Genomic DNA, 26,680 nt, shown 5'->3' on the forward strand with positions numbered 1-26,680 from the left:
CCATGTACGCAACTCTGTCATCCCCACCTCTCAAATTAACCATCTATCTGCTGCAGTTGAATGCGGGCACACCTTTCCTCAGCTACTGGGGACCTCAACACTGAGGCGCCTACATGCTGGGTCATGCATAGAGAAAACACAACAAGGCCAATATGCCAAAAGCGATCTTCCTTGATAATACAGTAATACTTCTCATCTTAGCCTTTGTAAGTAGTTGGCCATGTGACACAAAGTCATTCCAGTGGTACCCAAGGATCCCCCAAAGAGACCTAGTACCTAAGACATGAAATCATCGCGCTAATTCATTGTGTAGTGTCCAAGTCTCTCCATCATATAGGAAGACCTGAAACACCAGGACCCGAACCTCATTCTCCTAGAAAAATATCAGCATCACCAAACATATCTGTCCAGCAACCTCATGACACTATAAGCTTTTCCCAGGTGTCTCTCAGTGCCAAAGGTTGACAAACCTGAGACCTGAAGGTCACTGCTGAGGTAAGTGAATAACTGATGTGACAAATCTAAAATTAAAAGCATTTTATATTAAAACCTATAAAGACAAAGCTGAAGTTTATTTTTTACCAACTGATAAAAAAAAATTTAAAAACTTTTAGTCTGGCTTCATTTAGACTTTTTTGTGAAGATAACCTCATTGGATTAACATTTGTGATGCTGCTATATATTTCAACTCTTAACTGCAGAATGATGAGGAATAAGTGAACAAAAAAAAAAAAAACAACTGTTGCTAAGTCAAAATACAACTTTTATAGGGCCAACAACCTATCTTTCAAGTCCTCTGCTAGTCTATTGTTGAAATACAGAGAAGGATGTTCAAATTCAAAGTCTTACTAATAGTGATACCATAGGGAATAAAGAAGCTACACTACAGCCAGGAGGTCATCTTTTGCATTTGCTTGGTTGTTCTCTCACTTGCATCATCATGAAAGTCATAGTTTTGCTCATTATGGTTTCTGCAGATACTCAAATCCCTTAAGAAATATAGCTATAATACACAGGTCTTTGTTAAACAAACGCTTCAGAAAAAAATCTATTTTCAAGGGTGGATCACATTTTTTGCACTCCTCCCCTCAAGCCGATGGCAGAAGTAAGACTTCACGTTTATTTCAGATTTACACATCGTTGAGCATGCTTATTCAATTTGTAACAAAGATCTGTTTTAACTTGGAAGCAGTTATGGGGCTATTCCACAGAGCGCTGTTCCTTCCAGTTTAATCCCGAATAACAAATAGGGGTGCATTTTGAGGCATCAGAGTAACTTCTTCAGCCATATTTGTCAATCTTGAACAAACTTGGTATACATAGTAGGTATGGCCATGATCGGCATCAATTTTGAAGTCGGGGTCAAATTTTCAAACTGTTCAAAAATTTCATCTAGATTTGCAAAATCATCACTAATATGTGGTAACTTCTGGGTGTTGGTAGTCTTAAACACCTTCAGCCATGTTCAAACTTGTTTAAAACAGTGAGTATGGCTTAAAAATTTTTTGATCATGCTCCATTGGGGTAAAAATTTGAAGTAGAAGCAGCGTTTGTTGTGGTTCTGACCGAGGGCACAGTAGACTATAGTTTTGGGGTGGGCTGTCAGGTATGCACATTACAAGTCAGCCCATTGGGAGGCAAGCTGGATTAAGCCATTTCATCCTGATTTTGCACTTTTTTTTAGATCGTGGGTGATCATAGTAGAATGGCGCCCTGTGTAATAGGGGTGTTAGAATTGTGTAAAGTCGTTGTTAATTTTAACTGTTAAATACCACTGAGGATGTTGCTGTGTATACCTGACGACGGCGTCATTGGAGTTGCCACCAAGCCGTTGACGTTGAAAGCTGCCATTTGCTGCATTTGTGCGGCAGCGATGGCTGCCATGGGATTCATGTAGGACCCTTGTGTCGCCGCCATCAGGGCTGCTTGTTGCTGCATCATCTGCTGTACGATTAAAGAGCAGTGGGGGTGGGGGGGGAATGGAGTGGGATGAGAGAGGGACAGAGGGAAGAACAGAAAGGGAAAAGGAAGGTGAAACAGCCGCAGGACCAGAGCATGTTTACTCACACATCTGTTTGCTTGGCCAATGCCTTGTTCTAACAGAGTGCTCTGTGTTGCCCTGCAGCGCTGCTTCACAGCCTCAGTGTGTCCTTGTGCTCATTATAAAGAGCAGGACTGTGTGGTAAAATGAGTTTAACAAGCTCATTCGTATGTAAATATTTGCATATGTGCATGGCTGGACAAAAATCTTTGGTATGATTTAAAAAAAAATCATTAAGCAACAGTGCTCCACAAATAAATAATAAGCCTCAATATAAAATAATACATGACACAGAGTGCTAATTATTAAATACTAAACAAAATAAATGTGGCGTATCGACTCCTTATTTTGAAATCGGAATTTCCAGGATGAAATATCGCAACATTTGACAAGAATGTCTCATTGAAAAATGTATTATTCAATGATTAGCTTTTTGGCTTCTTTTTTACCTTTGTTTTTTTTTTTTTTTATATATATATATATATATATATATATATATATATATATTGGCTGTAAACCTACAAAGACATGCTGGACATGGGGTTTTGCACATTTTCATTTTTAATGAGATCCAATTTTAATAAAGAATTTCAGCATTCTGTACTGAAAACTGTCAATTTAAACTTAGAGTGAAAACTAACCTCGACAACATGGCATAAGTTTGTGAAATAAAATGTGAAAGCCATAAATTATGGAATGCCTACTGCACCATTTAGAATAACACACATACAACACCAGTTTTCTTTAGGCAAGCCAGGGGACAGATACATTTCCAAGTCACTGACTATGTCTCAGAGTTCATTTACATAAATCATTTAGAAATACAAACAGCATGGTACTGTATGGTAAATCTGTCTGGAGCATGCAGTTTTCAAAAAGTGGGTGACTGTGCAACAATTAGATTTAGGCTTCTATGGCTGTGACTGAACAGACTGTGCATAGTGCAAGTTTTTGTCACATCACCAGTTGCAGCAAGGTGTAGTGAGCAGAACATAATTTTCTAAAAGATGGGGGGGGGGGTGCAGTTTGCCTTAAGGAACATGGGAGACTTTTGCCTAAATTCTATTTTTGAGTAATTATAGACTTTTTATTTTTCTTGAAAAATTGACAAAAAAAAAAAATCAAACAGATAACAGTCTATAAGATCACAGTTTATAACCATGAAAAACCATAGTGTGAAGATCATGGATGTCCATGAACATAACCTAGTGGGTAATTTGATGACATAATGCACAATGTGATATGTGCAAGAAGAACTGTAGCATATCTGAGTTTCACATTAGCACAACTTTGGCGCTTCTAGGATAATCTCCTGGTGATATATTGTATGATGATGTTCAAGGCGCCATAGAAATACAATGGATTAGGAATGGATGTCAAAGTTCCTGATGGGAAAATAAAAATAATTTTTGAACATACAGAAAATTCTGCCACAATTAAAACAACATCAAGGCTCCATCCATCAATCCACTTTCTATATCCGCTTACTGCAATTAAGGTTTACGGAGGGAGCTGGAGCTTATCCCAGCAGTCATAAAGCATGAGGTGGGGGTACACCTGGACAGGATGCCAGTCTGTCGCAGGGTTACATATGGACAAACAAACACATTCATACCCGCATGCACACCTACGGACAATTTAATGTTTCCAATTGTGAGTCTTTGGATATGAGAGGAAGCCGAAGCACCCAGAGCAGGGGTAGGCAACCTGTTCCAGAAAGAGCCATGAGGGTGCAGGTTTCTTTGCAGCCACTGACTCCACCAGGTGATTTTACTGATTAATATCACTTTGAGCAGATGGAATCAGTTAATCAGTGAAATCACCTGGTGGAGTCAGTGGCTGCAAAGAAAACCTGCACCCTCATGGCTCTTTCTGGAACAGGTTGCCTACCCCTGACCCAGAGGGAACCCACGCAAACACAAGTAGAACATGAAAACTCCACACAGAAAGGCCACAGCTGGGCATCGATCCCGTGGCCTCCTTGCTGTGAGGCAACAGTGCTAACCACAAATCCACCATGCTGCCCACACCAAGGCTCAAAGACGGAATAGCCCAGTTTAACACAGATGCGTCCTGGACACCCTAAGGCATAGGCGCCAGACTGGTTCGAGAAAGGGCTGAGAGGGTGCAGGTTTTCTTTGTAACCACCAACTACACCAGGTGATTTCACTGATGAACTCATCTCATCTACTCAAAGTGACATTAATCAGTGAAATCACTTAATGAAATTGTTGGTTTAAAAAGAAAACTTGCACCCTCTTGGCCCTGTCTGGAATCTGTTGGACACTATGCCCTAAGGTTTTATAAGCTACATACAAGGTTTCAGACTGTGACCTTGTGAAAGTGAGAATGGGACTTTATTAATGAGCCTTAAACCAAATATAATAGATATTTATATATAATCATGTCTTTGTTTGAATTTTAGCACTGTATATGTACAATTTTGGTAGAGTTTGATTATTAGTGCATCTTGGTAGAGTTAAATGAAAATCCAAATTTTCTGAAAAACACATTTTTGCATGTTCAATTCTGTTATCCACAAAACAAACAAAAGCAAAGCAAAAAAACAAAAAACAAAACAAAACAAAAAGCAACACACACACACAAAAACAACAACAACAACAACAACAAAAAAACAAGCAAACAAACAAAAAAGATGTAATGTGTTCTCTGGATAAACCAAATCAAAATATCAGTCAGTTTTCCTAATCAGGTGCTTAGGTTGCTTTGACGTCTTGATGAATGTAACACTGTAAGCAGAAGGTTTTGGTGGTTGATACGATGATGTTGGAGTGTAGTTATACATGGTTTGTTGCAAGATGTTCATTCAAAACAGTGTAAAAAGTCTCTCAAGTACATGGAGGTTGCTGCTGTAACACTCCACCAATAAGCATGACAAGTGTCTTTTCTTTTGGTGGCCGAGATATGAAACAGCATACTTTAAAATTAAGGTAACACTAGCAAATGTATCAGTTCTACAAGTAATTGCTTTAACAACATCTTGAAAAATTGAGAAAACAATTGCAAACATAGGTATTGTCATCAAATATAACATACAGCACCAATTTAATCTGATCATGTGTCTGCTGCAAATTCACATAAGACACCCCAAAACACAGACAGGTTGCAAAGAGCCACAACACAATGGAAGTATTAACAACACAAAAAGAGTTTTCTGCCTTTAGATCTTTGCAAAAAACAAACAAACAAACAAAAATACAATGCAAAAATATAGACAGCTTAAGAGTAAAATTATCAATAAGGTAACTTACCCGAGTAAGTAAGTTCATGCTTTTTTATCATTTGCAAGAGGTTTTTAATCCAACTACTGTTGCAGAACTCATGCAGATGTTTTTGTTTTTTTTAATATTCATTCATTTTATCTTCATTAGGAAGTCTCATGGCCTGTCCCAGCCACTGTACATTCCCCTTCATTTGGACGTCAACCATGCCATTGCTGGAACTTGTGTCAAGATGATACAAGCCATTATTTAGTGTAGACTCATCCCATGACATTTGTGTATTAATCAAGTTTGAAAAAGGAATCATCAATGAGCAATAAATTTAAATGAACCACCAAATTGTACACATTGCAAAATCTACAAAAAAATGATGAACAAATGAAAAACAAAATGCTCATATCAAATGATTCACTCTAGAAAATAAATGTATTTAATGCCTTAGCCAAGATATTGACATATATTTGCTGTTACAATGGATGTTTTGATGAACTAATACAGTATAGCTGACAGAAAAAGAACAGCACATTCAGCAGTGAGACAGCTATTGTGCATGAGTGGGTGATTCTCACCTGTCAGGGTGAGTTGTTAGGAATTGTATGAGTGCAAAATCTCACAGACTCCGAACTCAGGCTGTAACTTTCATGTGTGATATGAAAGGAGCCGGGTTTGGCAGGAAAAGGGGTATGGGAGAGTGGGTGTGGACTCGTGGAAATAACATGTACCTCAGAGTGTTACAGACTCTGGGTTAGCAGATGGAATGTTAAACACACAAGCTTGGGACTCTTGGGGATGGCAGTTTAAAATTACTGGTCATGTTGGATGTCTGGGAATGGAAAATGAAAGTGAAATGCTCCAGTATGTAGTGTTGTGCAAACATGCTCAGTTCCTTCTTTGGACACATGACAAAACAAGTGTTTTCTATAAGTCTTCTATAAATGTACACTCTAACAACAACACCTTGTGAATCAAATAAAGGAATGTTTACTGGGTTTCACATGCCTAATGGGAGAGACTGTTTGTTCAAACCTTAAATCACAACAGTATTTGTTTCCTTTTTTAAAAGCTCACCGTCTCCTCTCCTGCCGAGCTGAGACTTACAGCATGAGAGTAGGCGCCATAGGCCCCAAACTGGATAGTCATGGGACTGAAGATGCCAAGTTGGCCTGCCATCTGATGCATCCTACGTAGGGTTCTCTCTTTGTCAGTGTCCGCAAACTTTACCACAAGACTGGATGAGGCTCCCTGCAGGGACACGTACACATTTAAAAGATTAGTAAAATTGTAACATCCAGAAATAAAAGAGCTCTTATGATACTGAATTTCAGCAAATGTCTCGAGGTCCTCAGATGTCTTAGGAATAAAAATTTTAATTTATTGCCAAAAATAGTTGACATCTACTGACATTCACTGACATTCTAAAAAATGTCCAGTCCTCATTTCTCATAGAAATCACTTGATTCTGTTCTATAGTAAAGGAACTTGTGCCATTCCTCACTCAACCCATTTTGTATCCACACTCCACCCCCAGAACTAAACCAGACCAACTTTTAGTTCCCTTAGTTGACCCCGAAAACACAATCAGGGTGTTATCAAAAAAAAAAAAAAAACTGGTGTGAAGCTCTCCAGATATTAAATATGGTGTCCAAAACACCAACCAAACTGGTTGTTTTCATTAAAATGCATTAAAATGACATATAACTAACATAATCTTCAAGAAATATTTTTAATATTTAATATTATTTTTTAAGTCACAATACATACAAGTGTACCTAAATAATTACATGCGCAAGCTTTAAATTTATATCTAAAATGTGCCTCACATTTTCACATGGGTTATCTGGATGATAGTGAGTTTTAGAAATAGTGTCACAAATGAAAAATAAAAAAGAACACTGCATGTATGCATGCAAGTAGTAACGCTCACTTTCTGACCATAGCGCAGGTTACAATGCAGATGTAGGTGTGGCTGACTAGATATCTCGCCAAAACAAAGCATATACTAAAATGAAGAATTAACAGGTTAAAGCTTTTGTTCTTTGGTTTTATTCAATTCGGAAATCATGTACAATGAATATTTTAAAAACTTCTCAAAATATGTAGAAGTGCTCTGCGATGATCCAGACTTTTTGTTAAAATGTGTGGGCTGTCACTACAAAGAACACAACTGTAACAATTTTAATCCGTTATGTTATCGGACATTCAACATGCACCATCCTCCTGTGTGCAAGACCAGATGTCTTCCATACCAAAGTACGACTGAATTTCGTGACTCTAGTTACTTAGCTGTCAGTGGTGAATGGTGATATTTGCTTTCCTGAACTTTCCAACTCCACTGTATACACTGGCAGTGAACTGTGAGCCTCAGTGCATCCCACAGGAGTCCTAGTCCCAGACTAGTGAAGCTTCACTGAATGCAGCAGTAGGTAATTAGGTCTGACAAATGCTTTCGGCATCTGGGGGGGGGTGAAGTATTGAGTAATGGCTCTGCCTTATGGCAGATATAGTTCCATATTGATGTCCATGCTCCTGAGTTTGCATCCAATTAAATCATTCAAGAGACTGAGACCAGAATCAGTTCCTCATGTGACATTGAGGCAAAGCAGTGAAGGAGAGAGTGTCTCTATGTGAGAGATGATAGATGTGGAAACAAAAAGGATGAGGAAGCTTCCAGGCACGGAAAGCAGCAACAGACACTGTCAAGAAGACCAGGGTCCTATTTAATTACAGGCAAGGCATGCTGGGAAAGAGCAGAGAATCAGAATCAGAATCAGAAAAGTTTTATTGCCATATGAGTGAACAAGTTCACATTAGGAAATTGCTGCGGTACATGGTGCTAACATTAAAAAAAAGAGTAGTAAAACAAGTAATATATAATAAAACTTAACACTATAGCAATGTTACAAAATGTACAGAATGTATGAGCTAAGATAAATAAATGGTGATGATAAATGGTGATAGCAACAATCTAGAGTTCTAAAAGTTCTTGTTGATGAGGCTAACAGTGTCAAACAAAAATTTTGAGTTGTGCTTATTTTTATTGATCAAATCTGAATAGTAGGCCTGCTTTGTAGTCTATAGTGCATGCTTATACTCTACGACTGCATCATGCCATGCAGAGTGGAACACCTCTAATTTGGAGCTACGCCACTTCCGTTCCAGACCTCTAGCCTTCTGCCGTAGGTCCTGCAAAGGGAAGGCAAGGCCTTAATAAATCTCATCAAGTGTAGTTTTGAGTACCAAATTCAAACCATCCACCAGACTGTCCACTGATTGAGCATTCTGCAAAGTTCAAGCTAAAAGATCAGGCAATCTGGCTTCATGTTCAGTCCTAGTTGAAGGCTTAATGCGTTGCTGCAGTAATAGGCAAAGTTGTTGCTCCACTAAACACCGTAGTGTAAATGTAAACTTAATAAGTGAGTCAAAGACCACCGATGCAGTGGGCAGGATACCAATATTCATGGCAACAACACCACGTACCAGAACCAAATCCAGGGTATTACCACTAATGTGCGTCAAGCCCTGAATGCACTGCTGAAATCCCAATGCATCCACAATCTCCATAAATGATTTACAGAGGGGATCAGAGGTCCTATTCATATGAATGTTAAAATCGCCAATGATCAAAATGTTATCAGCACTAGTTGACAAGTTAGAAAAAAAAAACTTCACCAAATTTGTCCAAGAATTCAGAATATGGGCCAGGGAGCCTATAAACAATGACAAAATAACACAACTGATGTCCATACTTCTGCCCCAAACAATATGTAGCATCATGGGCAGAACGGAGAATCAGATGCTCAAATGAAGTATACCTGTGACCCCCAACAGTTAATAACGTAAACCTAGACTTATAAATAAAAGCAATAACCCCGCCTTGCTTCATAGCATGGGAAACTAAATGTGTATGCCGGTGGGCAGGCTTCATTTAGGCAAAGAACAACTGTAGGTTTAAGCCAGGTTTCACACAAACCAATCATATCTGAATGGTGATCCACAATTAAATCATTGATCAATGTAGATTTTGAAGACAGTGATGTGATATTTATAAGACCCAAACTAAGGACCTCGGCAGAGTTGACAATTGGACTATATGGGTTTATGGGTGGTTCCAAAGTAACATTTCTGAGGTACCTAAAAACATTCTCATATTCACTGCACATTTTGCAGACAGCTGCAGCAGAAACAACTCATTTCCTGATTCAGCTGCAGGAGCGAGAGGGTTGGAATGGAACCGGACTCCCTCAACTGCACCAGGAGAGAGGGGTGTTACCATTGATGGAAAACTCAAGAACTAACCAATCACAACCCACTCCATGTGGGTTTGATGGAAACACACAGAACCCACGTGTGTGTGTGTGTGTGCGCACGCATTTTGCAAATGGGACTTTTCTTCCGTGTCTCTCGGTCTGCAACAGCAAGCAAGTAAAATAAATACACATTTTTTTCTTTATTACTGGTTTAAAATATATTACCAAATAAACAATTATCCACAATCCATGCAATTTGCTTGCTGAGGGAAGGGAAATTGTGGTTCCATGCAGAGCGAAAAGGAGAAAGCTTAGAGTGTGTTTTAGTGTGTGTGGTGGAGTGTTTTAGCATAGTTTTATTTATTTATTTAGTGTGTCAAAATAATCAGGCTTCTTGGAACAGCACGTCAAGTCTATATCTTTTTTAAGTGCATGAAGACAATCGAAGCGCGGAGCGTGTCATCAGAGTGCAAACCAGAGCATGATCGGTCTGAAGATAAAGAGGACTTTATTGTTCTGGTCTGGACAAACGAGAGCAGGTGGATTCAGCGATCTGTGCTCACTGATTTGCACAGTGAATCAGACCACATGGTTCTCATTCCATCATCTCCCAGACTCATGTGCTTCTGCTCCAGTGCCGAGTCGTGGAACACAGAACAGGGTGGAGACACACACTGACCCAGCAGTGAGCAGGCTCAAGGGGTGGAGAACACAGGAGTTCAGGTAGAGACCCCCCCACCACCAAAAAAAAAAGTCCAAAGCACCTTTTTCTATTGTTTTTGTTTTTGTTTCTTTTTTGTTTTGTTTTGTTTTGTTTTTTGGCCACTAACACAATCAGGACAGTCTGTATCAACATCAATAACAAATGCTACAAAAACAAGGAATTATGGAAAAATACACATGGATATTGAGGTGGAAAATCTGTACAAAGATTTGGAGATTCTGATGTGCACTAAACGGGAACTGTTTTTCTGAGTGGCACAAATATAATTTGTGTGGCATCGTATTGCATGTAAATAGGCACAAAAAAATGCCTGAAGCACTTCCTTCCTTCATTCCTTATTTTTGAAGTTTACAATTTATATTTACATTCTAAGTTATGAAAATAGTTTGTTAAAGATATTTCTGGTTTTCATAGTAAAAAAAAACTAACTTTCTTCTGATTCAAATTTTATGTTTTGGGGTGAATATTGGGTCACTGTTTTAATGCAGCATGTCAGAATGAAAAAAAAAAAGTAAAGTCACACAGCTGAGGTTGTTCTGAAAAATAATAACACCAAACAAGGCCAGGTATACAGTTTTAAGGCAAATTATGAAGGTAAAACCAAAAGTAGTCAAACATGCCCACAAATAGCTAAGACTCCAGAGGACTAAAAAAACGTGACAGTATGGGTATGCTGGTGGAATAAAAAATGGTCCGACTGCGAATAGTTGGAACTATGTCCCTCTACCCGCCCGGTGGCATCAGGGTTTCTTGAACATTGAGGCAAGCTAGTTCTTCATCCAGAGTTTTTTGACTGTCAGATTGTCCAGTGCCTCTGTTCCTTCTGCAGGCATGTGCTGTACTACACTCAACAAAAATATAAACGCAACACTTTTGGTTTTGCTCCCATTTTGTATGAGATGAACTCAAAGATCTAAAACTTTTTCCACATACACAATATCACCATTTTCCTCAAATATTGTTCACAAACCAGTCTAAATCTGTGACAGTGAGCACTTCTCCTTTGCTGAGATAATCCATGCCACGTCACAGGTGTGCCATATCAAGATGCTGATTAGACACCATGATTAGTGCACAGGTGTGCCTTAGACTGCCCACAATAAAAGGCCACTCTGAAAGGTGCAGTTTTATCACACAGCACAATGCCACAGATGTCGCAAGATTTGAGGGAGCGTGCAATTGGCATGCTGACAGCAGGAATGTCAACCAGAGCTGTTGCTCGTGTATTGAATGTTCATTTCTCTACCATAAGCCGTCTCCAAAGGCGTTTCAGAGAATTTGGCAGTACATCCAACCAGCCTCACAACCGCAGACCACGTGTAACCACACCAGCCCAGGACCTCCAAATCCAGCATGTTCACCTCCAAGATCGTCTGAGACCAGCCACTCGGACAGCTGCTGAAACAATCGGTTTGCATAACCAAAGAATTTCTGCACAAACTGTCAGAAACCATCTCAGGGAAGCTCATCTGCATGCTCGTCGTCCTCATCGGGTTCTCGACCTGACTCCAGTTCGTCGTCGTAACCGACTTGAGTGGGCAAATGCTCACATTCGCTGGTGTTTGGCACGTTGGAGAGGTGTTCTCTTCACGGATGAATCCCAGTTCACACTGTCCAGGGCAGATGGCAGACAGCGTGTGTGGTGTCGTGTGGGTGAGAGGTTTTCTGATGTCAATGTTGTGGATCAAGTGGCCCATGGTGGCGGTGGGGTTATGGTATGGGCAGGCGTCTGTTATGGACGAAGAACACAGGTGCATTTTATTGATGGCATTTTGAATGCGCAGAGATACCATTCCACAGAACAGGGGCACGATAGAGAATGCTCTATGACCCGCAGACTTCTTATTCACCCTAGGGAAACAATGTAGTCCTGCACCCTGAGAACGCAAAGCCCAGGCCGGTACGTAAGGTTTAATTAGGTCAGCTAGGTAGGGAGGTGAACCTAGTAGTAGAACCTTAAAATCTGATCTCACTGGGACAGGAAGCCAGTGAAGGAATACCAAAATGGGTGTAATGTGGTCAAACTTTCTGCTTTGTGTCAAAAGTCTGGCTGCAGCATTTTGAGCCAATTGGAGAGCCCTAATGCTGGACTGCGGTAAACCAGAAAATAGAACATTGCAGTAGTCCAAGATTAATAAATTCCAGCACAGTCGGCCCAAGAGTGGACCACAGGTCCTTAAACAGTTTGTTGGTACAGGAACAAATAAATAGGTTGTGCTTTTTGTTGACATGACGTATTTCATCAGCATACCTAGAGAGATACTCTCAAATTCTGTAAATCTAGGTAATACCTCAGTAATGGCACCCACCTCAATAGTAGGGTGTTGTGGCTGGGTTAAGGCATGCTGGGATATTTTTAACCTAATGGCTTCTATTTTCTCGTCAAAGTAATACAGAAAATCTTGTGCTGTCAAAAGAGAGTGAACTACACGTGGTTGTCCATGAATAAGTGTTTCCACCATGTCGAACAAGAACTTTGAGTTATGCTTGTTTTTGTTGATCAAATCAGAGTAATAGGTTCACTTTATAGCCAGTAATGCATGCTTATAGTCTAAGATAGCATCACGCCACACAAGGTGGAATACTTCTAATTTTGAACTACGCCATTTCTGTTCTAGACCTCTAGCCTTATGCTTGAGGTAACGCGGGTCATCACTGAACCAAGGTGACTGTGTTTTGGGGGAGCGCGGTTTTAAGAAAGGTGGCGCAATCATGTTGAGTGTTGTTTTGAGCACTGAGTTTAAACTATCCTCAAGGCTGTCTAGTGATTGGGTATTTGCCAAATGTGAAGCTAAGACATCAGGCAGTCTAGCTTCGAGTTCAGTCTTAGCTGAGGAATTGATGCATTGCCGTAGTGATATATAAGGTTGTTGTTCCAATAAACACAGCAGCCAAACTGTTAACTTAATAAGTGAGTGATCAGAGACCACTGATGTAAGAGGCATGACGTCAATATTCGTGACAGCAATACCATGTGCGAGAACCAGATCCAGGGTATTTCCACTAATGTGTGTCGAGTCCCGAATGCATTGCCGAAATCCTAATGCATCCACAATTTCCATAAATGATTTGCAGAGGGGATTAGAAGTCTTATTTATATGAACGATAAATTCACCAATGATCAGAATGTTATCTGCACTAGTTGACAAGTTCGAGATGAATGCACCAAATTCATCTAAGAATTCAGAATATGGGCCAGGAGGCCTATATACAGTGACAAAGTAATATGGCTGATTTTTATTCTTCTGACCTTGGCAATGCGTAATATCCTGTGCAGAGCGGAGAAGTAGATGCTCAAATGAGTTATATTTGTGACCCCCAACAGCTAATAAGCTAAACCTAAATTTATAAATATGAGCAACACCCCCGCCTTGCTTCACATCACGAGGGATGTGACTAAATGTATATGCTGGTGGGCAGGCCTCATTTAAGGGGAGGACAGCTGTAGCCAGGTTTCACATAATCAATCAATCAATCAATTTTTTTTTTTATATAGCGCCAAATCACAACAAACAGTTGCCCCAAGGCGCTTTATATTGTAAGGCAAGGCCATACAATAATTATGTAAAACCCCAACGGTCAAAAACGACCCCCTGTGAGCAAGCACTTGGCTACAGTGGGAAGGAAAAACTCCCTTTTAACAGGAAGAAACCTCCAGCAGAACCAGGCTCAGGGAGGGGCAGTCTTCTGCTGGGACTGGTTGGGGCTGAGGGAGAGAACCAAGAAAAAGACATGCTGTGGAGGGGAGCAGAGATCGATCACTAATGATTAAATGCAGAGTGGTGCTACAGAGCAAAAAGAGAAAGAAAACAGTGCATCATGGGACCCCCCAGCAAGTCCTACGTCTATAGCAGCATAACTAAGGGATGGTTCAGGGTCACCTGATCCAGCCCTAACTATAAGCTTTAGCAAAAAGGAAAGTTTAAGCCTAATCTTAAAAGTAGAGAGGGTGTCTGTCTCCCTGATCTGAATTGGGAGCTGTTCCACAGGAGAGGAGCCTGAAAGCTGAAGGCTCTGCCTCCCATTCTACTCTTACAAACCCTAGGAACTACAAGTAAGCCTGCAGTCTGAGAGCGAAGCGCTTTATTGGGGTGATATGGTACTACGAGGTCCCTAAGATAAGATGGGACCTGATTATTCAAACCTTATAAGTAAGAAGAAGAATTTAAATTCTATTCTAGAATTAACAGGAAGCCAATGAAGAGAGGCCAATATGGGTGAGATATGCTCTCTCCTTCTAGTCCCCGTTAGTACTCTAGCTGCAGCATTTTGAATTAACTGAGGCTTTTTAGGGAACTTTTAGGACAACCTGATAATAATGAATTACAATAGTCCAGCCTAGAGGAAATAATGCATGAATTAGTTTTTCAGCATCACTCTGAGACAAGACCTTTCTGATTTTAGAGATATTGCGTAAATGCAAAAAAGCAGGTCCTACATATTTGTTTAATATGCGCTTTGAATGACATATCCTGATCAAAAATGACTCCAAGATTTCTCACAGTATTACTAGAGGTCAGGGTAATGCCATCCAGAGTAAGGATCTGGTTAGACACCAGTTTCTAAGATTTGTGGGGCCAAGTACAATAACTTCAGTTTTATCTGAGTTTAAAAGCAGGAAATTAGAGGTCATCCATGTCTTTATGTCTGTAAGACAATCCTGCAGTTTAGCTAATTGGTGTGTGTCCTCTGGCTTCATGGATAGATAAAGCTGGGTATCATCTGCGTAACAATGAAAATTTAAGCAATACCGTCTAATAATACTGCCTAAGGGAAGCATGTATAAAGTAAATAAAATTGGTCCTAGCACAGAACCTTGTGGAACTCCATAATTAACTTTAGTCTGTGAAGAAGATTCCCCATTTACATGAACAAATTGTAATCTATTAGACAAATATGATTCAAACCACCGCAGCGCAGTGCCTTTAATACCTATGGCATGCTCTAATCTCTGTAATAAAATTTTATGGTCAACAGTATCAAAAGCAGCACTGAGGTCTAACAGAACAAGCACAGAGATAAGTCCACTGTCCGAGGCCATAAGAAGATCATTTGTAACCTTCACTAATGCTGTTTCTGTACTATGATGAATTCTAAAACCTGACTGAAACTCTTCAAATAGACCATTCCTCTGCAGATGATCAGTTAGCTGTTTTACAACTACCCTTTCAAGAATTTTTGAGAGAAAAGGAAGGTTGGAGATTGGCCTATAATTAGCTAAGATAGCTGGGTCAAGTGATGGCTTTTTAAGTAATGGTTAATTACTGCCACCTTAAAAGCCTGTGGTACATAGCCAACTAACAAAGATAGATTGATCATATTTAAGATCGAAGCATTAAATAATGGTAGGGCTTCCTTGAGCAGCCTGGTAGGAATGGGGTCTAATAAACTTGTTGATGGTTTGGATGAAGTAACTAATGAGAATAACTCAGACAGAACAATCGGAGAGAAAGAGTCTAACCAAATACCGGCATCACTGAAAGCAGCCAAAGATAACGATACGTCTTTGGGATGGTTATGAGTAATTTTTCTCTAATAGTTAAATTTTGTTAGCAAAGAAAGTCATGAAGTCATTACTAGTTAAAGTAAGGACATTGGGTCACATAACCCAATCATATCTAAGTGATGATGAATAATTAGATCATTAATCAACAATGATTTTGAGGATAGTGATCTTATGTTAATGAGACCCAGACTAAGGACCTCAGTGGGGTTGACAGTTGAACTGTTTGGGTTTAGGGGTGGTTCCAGAGCATATATAAGATGCCTAGAAGTAGGTTTAGGTTTGAGACATTCCACATGTGTTGTAGGTAGCAGACACAAAATCTTTGATATTGCTGGAACAACCATTGGGCCATCCTCAATTTCAACATCATCCATTGTAGTAAGGGGTATTAAGTTTGCAAAGCATATCCCTCTATGATTTTATGGACACGTCTACAGAAGCATTATTACAACATGAATCACCACTTTTTTAAGCAGGTCAGATGAACATGTCAAAGTAAATGAATATGACTTAGACTGTCAGGGCTTGATGGATTTATATAACTGAGTGATTGTGCAAGAAGGAGACTAATGAGTGAAGGCACCCATGAAAGCCCTGTAGGAGTTGTAGGCTTCTGAGGCCATGACCGGAGAAACTGTGCATAGTGCCCTGCCTTCATTGCGCATGCCACATTTCGGAGCATCACCAGCATTTTGCTGATTATCACCTCGTTTCTGCTTAAAACTGCACTCCAGTCATCATCTATCTCAGTGACAGATATCTGAAGCTTTTGTACAACAATCATTTCCACATAAATTCAGCATTATTTCAGAACAAAAGATGGCAGGAATGATCAGAGCACCACAGCAGCATGAGCTGCTAGCTGCTGCGTTCACTGCGCCCCCGTCATTACAAAGCGTCAGTAACGACTCACGATTATCACCTCGTTTCTGCTTAAAACGGCCTCGTTGCTGCTTAAAACTGACTTTAGAATGATTAAGAGGTTTTATTTTGTCATTTGATGTTTAATAATCACATTATTCCCTTTGATTGCTTTGGGTGAAGAGAGTCAGTCTGAGATGAGCTGCTGTGGTCCCAAATGATGCATGCGCAGTGGAGACAGGGCGGACCAATTTTTAGGGGGTGGGATATTCGGTCTGTGACACCAGCTTTGTCTATTGTCATGGGTGTGTTGGTGGCTCCCTCACTAGCCTCCTTCTTGCATGATCACTGAGTTCTTGAGAAGTGCCAGATTACCCATGCAGTACCATATAGTTTATATTTCTTAACAGTTGAGGTCAATGAGGTCCAAGACATATTCAGTCTTGACATATTCATTAATTTGCTATATCTGCTTATCAAGGTTTGGGGGTGGGGGGGGGGGGGGGCTGGACAGGCTGCCCGTCTATCACAGGGCCACGGATAGAGAGACAAACATAGTAACATGCACACCTACAGTCAATTTAGAGTCACCAGTTCACCTAACCTGCATGTCTTTGGAAGTGCATGGAAGCTGGAGCACCTTGAGGGAACACACACACAAACACGAGAAGAGCATGTAAACTCCACACAGAAAGGACCAGGTGGTAAGAGATCCGTAGACCGTCTTGTTGTGAGGCAACAGTGTTAAGGCATCTTGCCATGTGCACGCATTTAACCCCCGCACTGCTGCACAATTCATCGTGCCAGTGCGACCCACTGTATTCCGCTGGATGCTGTGCTTTGTGCCGATGGATGCTGCATTACATAAAAAATTATTTTGTAGCAGATTATCATTTGCTCTCAGAATTTGGCTGATGAAATCACCTCTAATCTCTCTGGAATCACAGAGGAATTTTCTACAGCTGCAGCTGTTCTCGTGCACTTCATGAGGTGGAGAACACATTTGGAATCATCTCAAGGGTAATTATTTATAATATTTATATTGTAATGGCTTGGTAAAACAGTTGCATTTAAAGTTGCAATGTAAAATTATGTTTATTATAGATTTAACATCTTGTCATAATTGTTCAGATGAGCTGCGCCATGATGCGCTGCACTGACACAGTGACTCACAGTGACACAGTGTTTATGAATTGTTTGTGCAATGTTCATGTGTAGTTCCCAAAATTAATGCATGGCAGAGATTTTGAATATTTCAAAATTTCTTTGCGCACTTGTATGTAGCCACGCACAGTTTGCAACAAGTTAACTCTCTGGCATGCCAGATTTCGTACCAGTGCTCAGATCAAATTTGTGCAAGTGTCAAGACAGCTTTAACCACTAGGCTGCCATGCCGCCCAAGACAAATACCTAAATGTGATGTTTGCATTAAAGCACTTGAATTAAAGTTGAAAGTTTTTGCAAGCTAATCTTGATTGTTTTCAATGTGGAGGTGTGTAAAGAGGTAAAATTACAAAAATAAAGAGTTCACTGTCCATTTACTTACAAACTGTCCATCTGCTTTACCTTGTAAATGCAGATGTTTTGCAAGCAGGTTATTTGAATGCAGCAATGCAGAGTGTTTTCTAAAGATTCTTTTCACATAACCAAGACAATGTGCTTGCTGTAGATAACTGTAAGAAAGAGGCGTGAGAATGACGAAAGGCATCGGCATCGACTCCAGGGAGTGTTAGTCTCAGATGGGATCCCATCAGAGCCAGCCAGTACCCCACCTCAGGCCAGAGAGACGCATCTGGTGCTGCTCCCTTGATGCTATTTCAATTAGTTAAATCAAACTCCTATGTGGCAGTGTTAACGGAACAGTACCCCCACCTACCCACCTTCTAATTCCATTTCATCCCACCTCCTGACCTTTTTTCAGTTGTGTCTCAACTTTACAGGCTAGCAGAAGGGACGGCCAGTTTTATTTAATGAGGTTGGCGCAGAGCAAACAACTTCCTCCGGCATTGTGTTCAAGCCTGCCTACAGCACACAGGCTTGGCTGGCATTTACATCCCATTTATTTTCTGCTTTTTTTGAATCTCTGTATTTTGTATAACCGTTTAACACCTCATGAAGAATGTATTGTGGATATTGGGATTGTGAAAGCCTGAGGCTGTTAGCACACACTGCAGATGAGTTTGGCCTGGACGGACATCTGCCCGTAGAGTACTCAAGTGGAGACAAAAACACCCTGTGTACAATATCTAAAACATTTCCACAATTTCTGCCACTCAGGCCATATATTGAAAAAAATATAAATAAAAAACTTGTGATTGCATTCCCATTCATGCATTGAAGTAAAAGATCTAAGACTTCTATACACACAAAAGGCTTATTTCTCTCAAATTTTCTTCACAATGTGGTTAAAATTTGTATTTGTAGGTGGGTTTCCATTGCTGTCCAAATTGTGCAGATGTAACAACTGAAAATAATGTAAATGTGCACAATTACAAAAAGCCAATTTCAAAAAACTGCAATGGAAACACTTTTTTTCCGCTATTACAGGTCAGATGACATTCTAAAATACATGACACAATATGTGTAGATGAAGTAACAGGTGGAGGTACACCAATACTGGATTAAACAACAACAATGAAATGGCAGTATTTCGCAGGATTTACAGATGAGTTGCCATCAGTATTGAAATTACAATTAAATGGACTGCATTTATATAGTGCTTTTCCATCTGCATCAGATGCTCAAAGTGTTTTACACATCAATGCCTCACATTCACTCCAATGTCAGGCTGCTGCCATGCAAGGTGCCCACTACACACCAGGAACAACTAGAGGATTAAGGACCTTGCCCACGGACCCTTAGTCATTTTCCAGTCAAGATGGGATTTGAACCTCATGATTAGAATGGTCTAGTGGTTAAGCAGTGGGCTTGAGACCAGAGGATCCTAGGTTCAAACCCCTTCTGGCTGGAAAATCGCTAAGGGCCCTTGGGCAAAGTCCTTAATACCCAAGTAGTTGCCAGTGTGAAGTGAGTGTATTGCATGGCAGCACCCTGACATCGGTGTGTGTGCGTGACTGTGTGTATCTAAAGCATTACTATAAAGCACTTTGAGCTTTTGATATACATGCTATATGAATGCAGTCCATTTACCAGAGCTGTTGACTGCGAAGGGAGCATTTATTTTATGACCATAAACCGCCTCCATTGTTATTTCCAAGAGTTTGGCAATACAACCAGACTCAACCACAGACCATGTATAGCCACATCAAGTTTTTTCAAAATCAACTGCACATTTTTGAGTTGCCTTTTATTGTGACCAGTCCAAAGCACATCTCTGCAATAATCATGCTGTTTAATCTACATCTTGATATGCCACACTCACCAGGCGGATGAATTATCTTGGCAAAAGTAACGTTTTCACTAACACAGATTTCAGCAAGTTTGCAACCAGATCTTGAGGGAAATAAACTTTTTCTGTGCATAGTGGAGAAGCTTGAATCTTTGACTGGACTGGGTTGTTTGATGCGAGGACGTTTCGCTTCTAATCGCAGAAGCTTCCTCAGCTAAATTTCTTGCTCTGGTAGTCTGACTTCTGTCTTGACTCTTGTAGAGAAGAATAACAGAAGCCAGCAAAGGCTGGAGTTTTAAGCCTATCCAGACCCCTCCTACCGAGAGGCAGATTGCTTTTGGCTAGTGACTAACAATAGTTCTAATTAGCACCTATTGTGCTCTAGTTAGCACCCTCATAATGACAGGGCAGCTGTCCCTCCTAATGATGGGACTGATGACTCTCCTGACGACATGAATGACTCATTACCATGAAAAAATTCTGAAACTGCTTTGACATGAGTACCACATTGTAAACAGGGGATAAAGCGTGTCTCAAACCCCCTCCCCAGTTAAGGTTGGGTTTCAACTGTTTCACATACAAAGCTTCCTTCACCCCCCATTTCTTTTCTCTGGCTAAGATTTTAACTTCCTTGTCCTCAAACGAGTGATTAGTGTCTTTAAGGTGGAGATGAACTGCAGACTGAGGTCCACTGGCACCCTCTCTGCGGTGCTGGTATTGCCTTTTGTGCAACGTTTGCTTAGTCTCACCTATGTAGTGTTCGTTACAGTTTTCCTGACATTTGATAGAATACACTACATTGCTCTGTTTGTAACTAGGGATCCAGTACTTAGGGCAAACTAATTTCTGTCTCAAGGTGTTAACAGGTTTAAAGTAAACTGGGATTTTGTGCTATCTGAAGATCCTCTGGAGTTTTTCCCCTACTCCTGCAAAATAAGAGACACTCCTCTTCTTCTTGGCTCTGTCTCCTGTCTGTCTGGTCTCTTTGTTCTTTGGTACTTTTGCACTTCATCCAGGGACCATCGTGGGTACCCACATACTATGAGGACTATCCGGACATGTTCTTTAGCCCTTCCCTCTGTACTTGTGGGCACCTGTAGGACTCTGTGTTGAAGAGTCCTGATCACCCCGAGCTTGTGTTCAAGGGGGTGGTTTGAGCCAAAGAGCAGATATTGGTCAGTGTATGTGGGTTTTCTGTAAACCCCTGTCTGGAGCTGCCTGTTCTCTCCAATCATAACATCACAGTCCAAGAAGGCTAAATGGTTGTTTCTGGCATCCTTCCCTGTGAACTTGATATTGGAGTCCACCGAGTTGATGTGTTCTGTACAGGCCTCCACTTCCTGTTGCTTGATTTTAACCCATGTGTTATCGACATATCTGAACCAGTGAATGGGAGAGATGCCTGTGAACGACAGGCGGCAACCAGCAGCTGAAGATAGCGGGAAAGTCCAGAAAATCAGGTGCAAAGCGTAGCTGTCAGACACTGTTAGTCCTGGTCACCCACTGGACCTAGTGTGGGTGCGCAGTCGTGATACACGCTGGCATGCTGCCTTGCATTGCACTGTGCCCCCAGAGCCCCCTCTCCAGATTGCAGTTTCCTCCATCAGCCAGTGCAGCAAGCTCACCTCCAACAGTGCCGCCCTGACCCTGCCCCGTGAAGACTAAATCTGACTCCTACTCCTGTCTGTGTGAGGACAGACCAGCAACTCTGTTCTATTCTTCATAAGAATTAATTTTGGAGACTTTACGCACTGGATTACGCACAAGATTATGCATCTGTCCACACGGCCCGGTATCCCGCTGGGGGTCAACAAGGTCGTCTGGAGTTGCTCGTCTGTTAAGCCCTGTTCACACGGCACTAATGAAGGACACCAAAGCCAAAACGAAACAAGAAATCTGGACTTGTTGTCTTTCGGAGACATCGTTTAACCATCGTCCAGCTTCGTTCCTGCAGCTGGGGCTTCGTTCCTGCAGCTGGCACTTCGTCAGAATTTTCAGACTGTTCAAACTGAAAAATGTGAACAAATCTTGACAACAACCTCAATTCGCCCATATTCCATTTTGCTTTCTGTGCTGATGGTTCCTCATCATTTGCGCAGTTCCCGTACCGTCAGCATTCCATTTGAATGTCATACAACTTCGTCCAACCTCCCAAGTCCAACATCTTGCACGAACATTGACAATATCTGAACGGATCAATAACTAAAGAGCCGATGAGCTGAATGTGACTTGTCCATGTGTGGGACAAAAAGCAACGTTTTCATACAGAGACAATAGTGGCAAAAATGTTTGATCAATTACTTTACTATTTATGCACATTTGCACGCTGTCTGTGGCTCCAACATGCATGTGCAAGCACACGTTCAAACCTGTTGTCAGGACAATGCAGCTGCAGGTGGTTGTGGAGAGCAGAGACTTGCTGCAGAAATAATCACAGCGTCAAGGTCGCTGTTCGCTTAATTTTTCTTTTGTTAGTTTTGGTTTCGTTTCAGTCTTTTATGTGCTCTGCACTCACAGGCTTTTCGGTGATGGGACTCATTCATCCACGTTTTCTCAATGATTTGTGACTTTGTGACTTTTTTTTCTTCTTTCAGCAAACACCGTGTGAGTGGGCCATTAAGCGGAGGTGCACTTTCACCTGTTCCTCTCCCTGTTGTCGACGCACAGTATTTAAATGCACTGACTTTTCCCCTTTGCTCACCTGCCAACACCGTGCCTCCTGGATTCTCTACCACATTCCGGAAGGATGTCCAAGGTTGAGATTGAGAGGTTGAGATTAATAAGTGCAAATTTCTTCAGTATGTAATATACATTATGTGTATTACTTACTGAAGAAATGTGCACATTATCACTTACATGTATGTTTACAAGGCTAAATACTTGAATACTTGTTCCATGTTTACAAAGTTCAGTGCAATGTCCAGTCTACTGTGCTTGCACAAATCAGTTTTTTTTTTTAATAATGGTGGTGGTACTTATTTATTTTAAATGTTATATTTATTGTCACGTTTGGTGCCATTGTTAATGCAAAATGATTTATTTGCAGCTGTTTTTAAAACATTAATAAATTATTTTAAAATAATAACTCAATATTAAATTAATCTTGAGTACTGAGAAGTTATTTTGGAAATAAAGAGAACCACACTGACAAATTCTGAATTACTGTTCATTTTGGGAGGGGGCGGTGGGTGGGTGGGGGCACCACAAATTTGTGTGCACCCAAATGCCTAGCACCGGCCCTGACAATGCCATTAGTGTGCACTGGTCTTTCTGGAGTTACATAAATGTACTGGGTGACCCACAATAACTTTTGTTTTAGATGGGGAATTATGATTTTAATTAATGTATTACTTTACATGTGCATGCAATGTTGCTTTTGGTGTTAATAGTAGTAGTCGTATGACAACAAGGTCAATTTGAGAGTTTGCAATGCGAGAGTTGCACCCAAGGTAGAATGAATGTGGTACCATCTGACACTAAAAGTTATTTGTGATGAAATCAGACATTTTATTGAAATACATTAAAGGGTGGGTGTTCCGGCAAATGTAATATTGGCTGCGCACTCGTGCATCCACCCGCCCCCTTTTCAGGCAGAATGTTGTGCGGAATGTTCAGGGCGATAAAGTACATGTTTGTTGTTTGTCTTGAGGGTTTCCCTGGTTGTTCAGGGTCACCATAGTGAATAAGCTACAGATCCACATTAGGATTTGGCACAAATTTTACGCTGGTTGCCCTTCCTCTCAAAACTCTGGTTCTCCATGGTAATACACACAGAGTGACCCCTGGATGGATTTTAATCAATACCCGATCAAACAATACCCAACTGACTTGAGAATCCAAGTGTTTTTATCCACATAAATACATTGGTCAGGCAGTGAAGAAACAGTTGGCAGCAGGCAGGCAGTGGATGCAAAGCAGCCACTTCTCACTGGCATCAAAAAATCGCAAGCTGACAAACAAACAGAATAATAACCTCCACCAGCATGAGCCTTACTACCTGGAGAGAAAATGAATGCTGTGAATTTGATAAGGGCCAACAGGGAGCCTTCACTTTTGACAAGTACAACTAAGGAATTTGTCACAGGTACAAAAACTAATCTAATTTCTTTAACAACACACTTGACTTGGGAAAATCTCTTATATTGGATTCTGTATAGGTAGCACGTTCTGTAGAAGGCAAAAAATACACAACAGTAATTGAGGGATTAAGAGCAAAGCACAGGAGTGAAATAGGCATTATGCATTTTATCTCTGCATTACTGTGATACAAAGGCACTGGTGTTACGTGTGTGCCAACAGGTAAACACACCCTCATCTTCCAGGATTCACAGAGGCTTACTGCAATATACAAACTAAAGCATTTACAGAAAGTAAAGTTTACAAGTCTTTACAATTTGCAGTTGTTAATTAACAAACTAAAATTGACCATTGTCACCATTCTTGCTGTTTTTACCCCATAACTCCATAATATTAAGTCACAGATAGTCCAAACTATACCTTTTTGAAATCTTTGTGATCAGAAAAATAATGTGGTATGTTTTTCAATATAACTGGAGAATTTTTAAATTTTGACCCCTGTGTAATTCTTCATTTAACCCCTACCTGCCTGCCTTTTGAAAATTCAAGTGGCTAACGTGCTTTTAAAAAAGAGTAATGTATAAGAAGTATTTGTGCTAAATTTGGTGCTTGTTTGTTACAGTTACACTTACAGTTATCTGCTCCACTATTATTAATTAGACAAATTTAATTCCATAGGAAGTTAGCTTTGAGTTAGCGAAAATTAGTGTGCAAGCTATCGTCCACAAAATGTCTTGTAAAGGACTCTAAAGGTGTTAACAGGTTATAAAAACAGCATTTTTAGTTTTAGAAGTGTTTATTTCTTGCTAGTTTTACATGATATACCAGAAACAAAGCTGTTAGCAAGAAGCTACACCAGGAAATGATGTCACCATGCTAACATCTGCAAAATGTCTTGTAATTAAGTTTGGAGGTGTTATCATGTTCCAAAAACAGCGTTTTCAGGTTTAGAAGTGTTTATTTCTTGCTAGCTTTTACATAATATATGAGAAACATGCATATAAAGACACAAACAAAGCAGTTTTAACCTCTTTTTTTAACCTCTTAAAATACATTAAGGTTAGCCATCTTTGAACTTGTCCAAGGTCTGTGCCCCAAGAATGTTCTCTGTGAATTTCAACAGTCTGGCAGTAATAGGACTGCACTTATGCTGACCACGGACAGACTGATGAAAAGCCTTCTCAATACCCGATGGCCATATTTGATGGCCTCAGGTAAAAACCATATGTATTACTGAAAACAGGTTTTAACTGATACTTCGCATCTGCGTCTCCCTGTGTAACTGATCATTTGACATAAAGTAATTTCAGTGTTATCCAAGGATTTTCACAGAGAAAAGAGACCTATGTCATTCCAAATAGCTTTAGTTGTTGCCTGATATTAGTGGTTAGCATCCAAGTCTCACAACCATACAATAACAAAGATAGCACTAGGACGCTAAAGACTTGGACCTAAGTGAAATGATATCCACAATGACAAGTACTTCTGTCCAGTGACCTCATGACTCCATGAGTTCTTGCCAGGTATTGCTTGATCTCAAAGGCAGAAGACCCAAAGACATGAATGCCATACTAAGATAGAGTGCCCTCCAAAAGTATTGGAACACATGGCATTTCACACATTTTAATTTGTTTATGTCATTTCAAATACAAAAGATACCAAAAAAAAAAATCTAAAATTATCTTACTTAAATTCAAACTGAAAGCAAAGCTCTACAACTTGATATAAACTAATTAAAAATATAAAAGCCAAGATGATGGGTTGCATAAGTAGTTCATAAGTTAATGTCTCCACAAGTTAAACTCTTTTGCTTCATACAGATACACTTATAGTATGATGGCCCAGGAAGTCACTGGACTTTACCCTTGATCCAGGACAATTAAAATATACCAGTTCAGTGTTGCAGGTGTCCAAACATGCCGTGGAAGTCAGGCTTAAATCTGCCAAAAGCAGACTATAATATTGTTACTTTGAGGATGTGACATATGAAACCTAAACCACGTCCAACTGTAAAAAAATAATTATAACTTTATGAGCTTTTATTTAGCAATCTATATTAACACCAGAACTTTACTGTATACTGTATGTATGCTGAAAAAGACAGCAAACTCCTGGGGCATGCTTCAAATCCTAAAACATTCATGTTTCTATCTACCCATCTCCTGTTGGTCTACAGTTAAAGATTATTCAATACAAATCAAAAATAGCTTTTAACCTGACAGATAGAACTACATCAACACCCGAATGCCTGAATCAATATAAATGTACTATGAATCAGTCAATTAATGTTCTAAAACGTCTGACCTAAGCTTATTTTGGTGTAACTTCCGTGTCTTCAAATTCTTGTAAAGGTTCAAAGGTCAGCACAAGATTCTCAAGAGGCTGATCACATGTATGGTAACTTTGCCTGTGAGGAAAAACAAAATCAAAATGTCCAATAGTGGTAGGCGGTGTGACAGATGAATGTACTCATTTGAACTTGAATGGCACTGAATTCAATTATTCCATAGACATAAATAAAATAATAAAGTAAAAAAACTTACAATAAAAACAAAGTATTTCTGAATTGTACCATGGGCCATGTGTCTATGGTTCATACATATTACATAGCTTTATAAGGCAGTTCTGCACAC

The 26,680-nt window shown here is 40.1% G+C and overlaps 1 protein-coding gene across 1 annotated transcript in view; it reads right to left on the bottom strand.

Annotated features, from left to right (window-relative positions):
• The window catches only part of si:dkey-205h23.2 (CUGBP Elav-like family member 4), a 540,050-nt gene that overhangs the window by 96,930 nt on the left and 416,440 nt on the right, over window positions 1-26,680 (bottom strand). The window contains exons 6-7 of the mRNA XM_034186416.1: window positions 6,382-6,525; window positions 1,797-1,944 (exon numbers count right to left, since the gene is read on the bottom strand). Of these exons, the coding sequence (XP_034042307.1) occupies window positions 1,797-1,944; window positions 6,382-6,525 (292 nt within the window). The remainder of the gene's footprint in view (window positions 1-1,796; window positions 1,945-6,381; window positions 6,526-26,680) is intronic.

The sequence above is a fragment of the Thalassophryne amazonica genome, chromosome 2 (assembly GCF_902500255.1).
Source record: "Thalassophryne amazonica chromosome 2, fThaAma1.1, whole genome shotgun sequence".
Lineage (NCBI taxonomy): Eukaryota > Metazoa > Chordata > Actinopteri > Batrachoidiformes > Batrachoididae > Thalassophryne > Thalassophryne amazonica.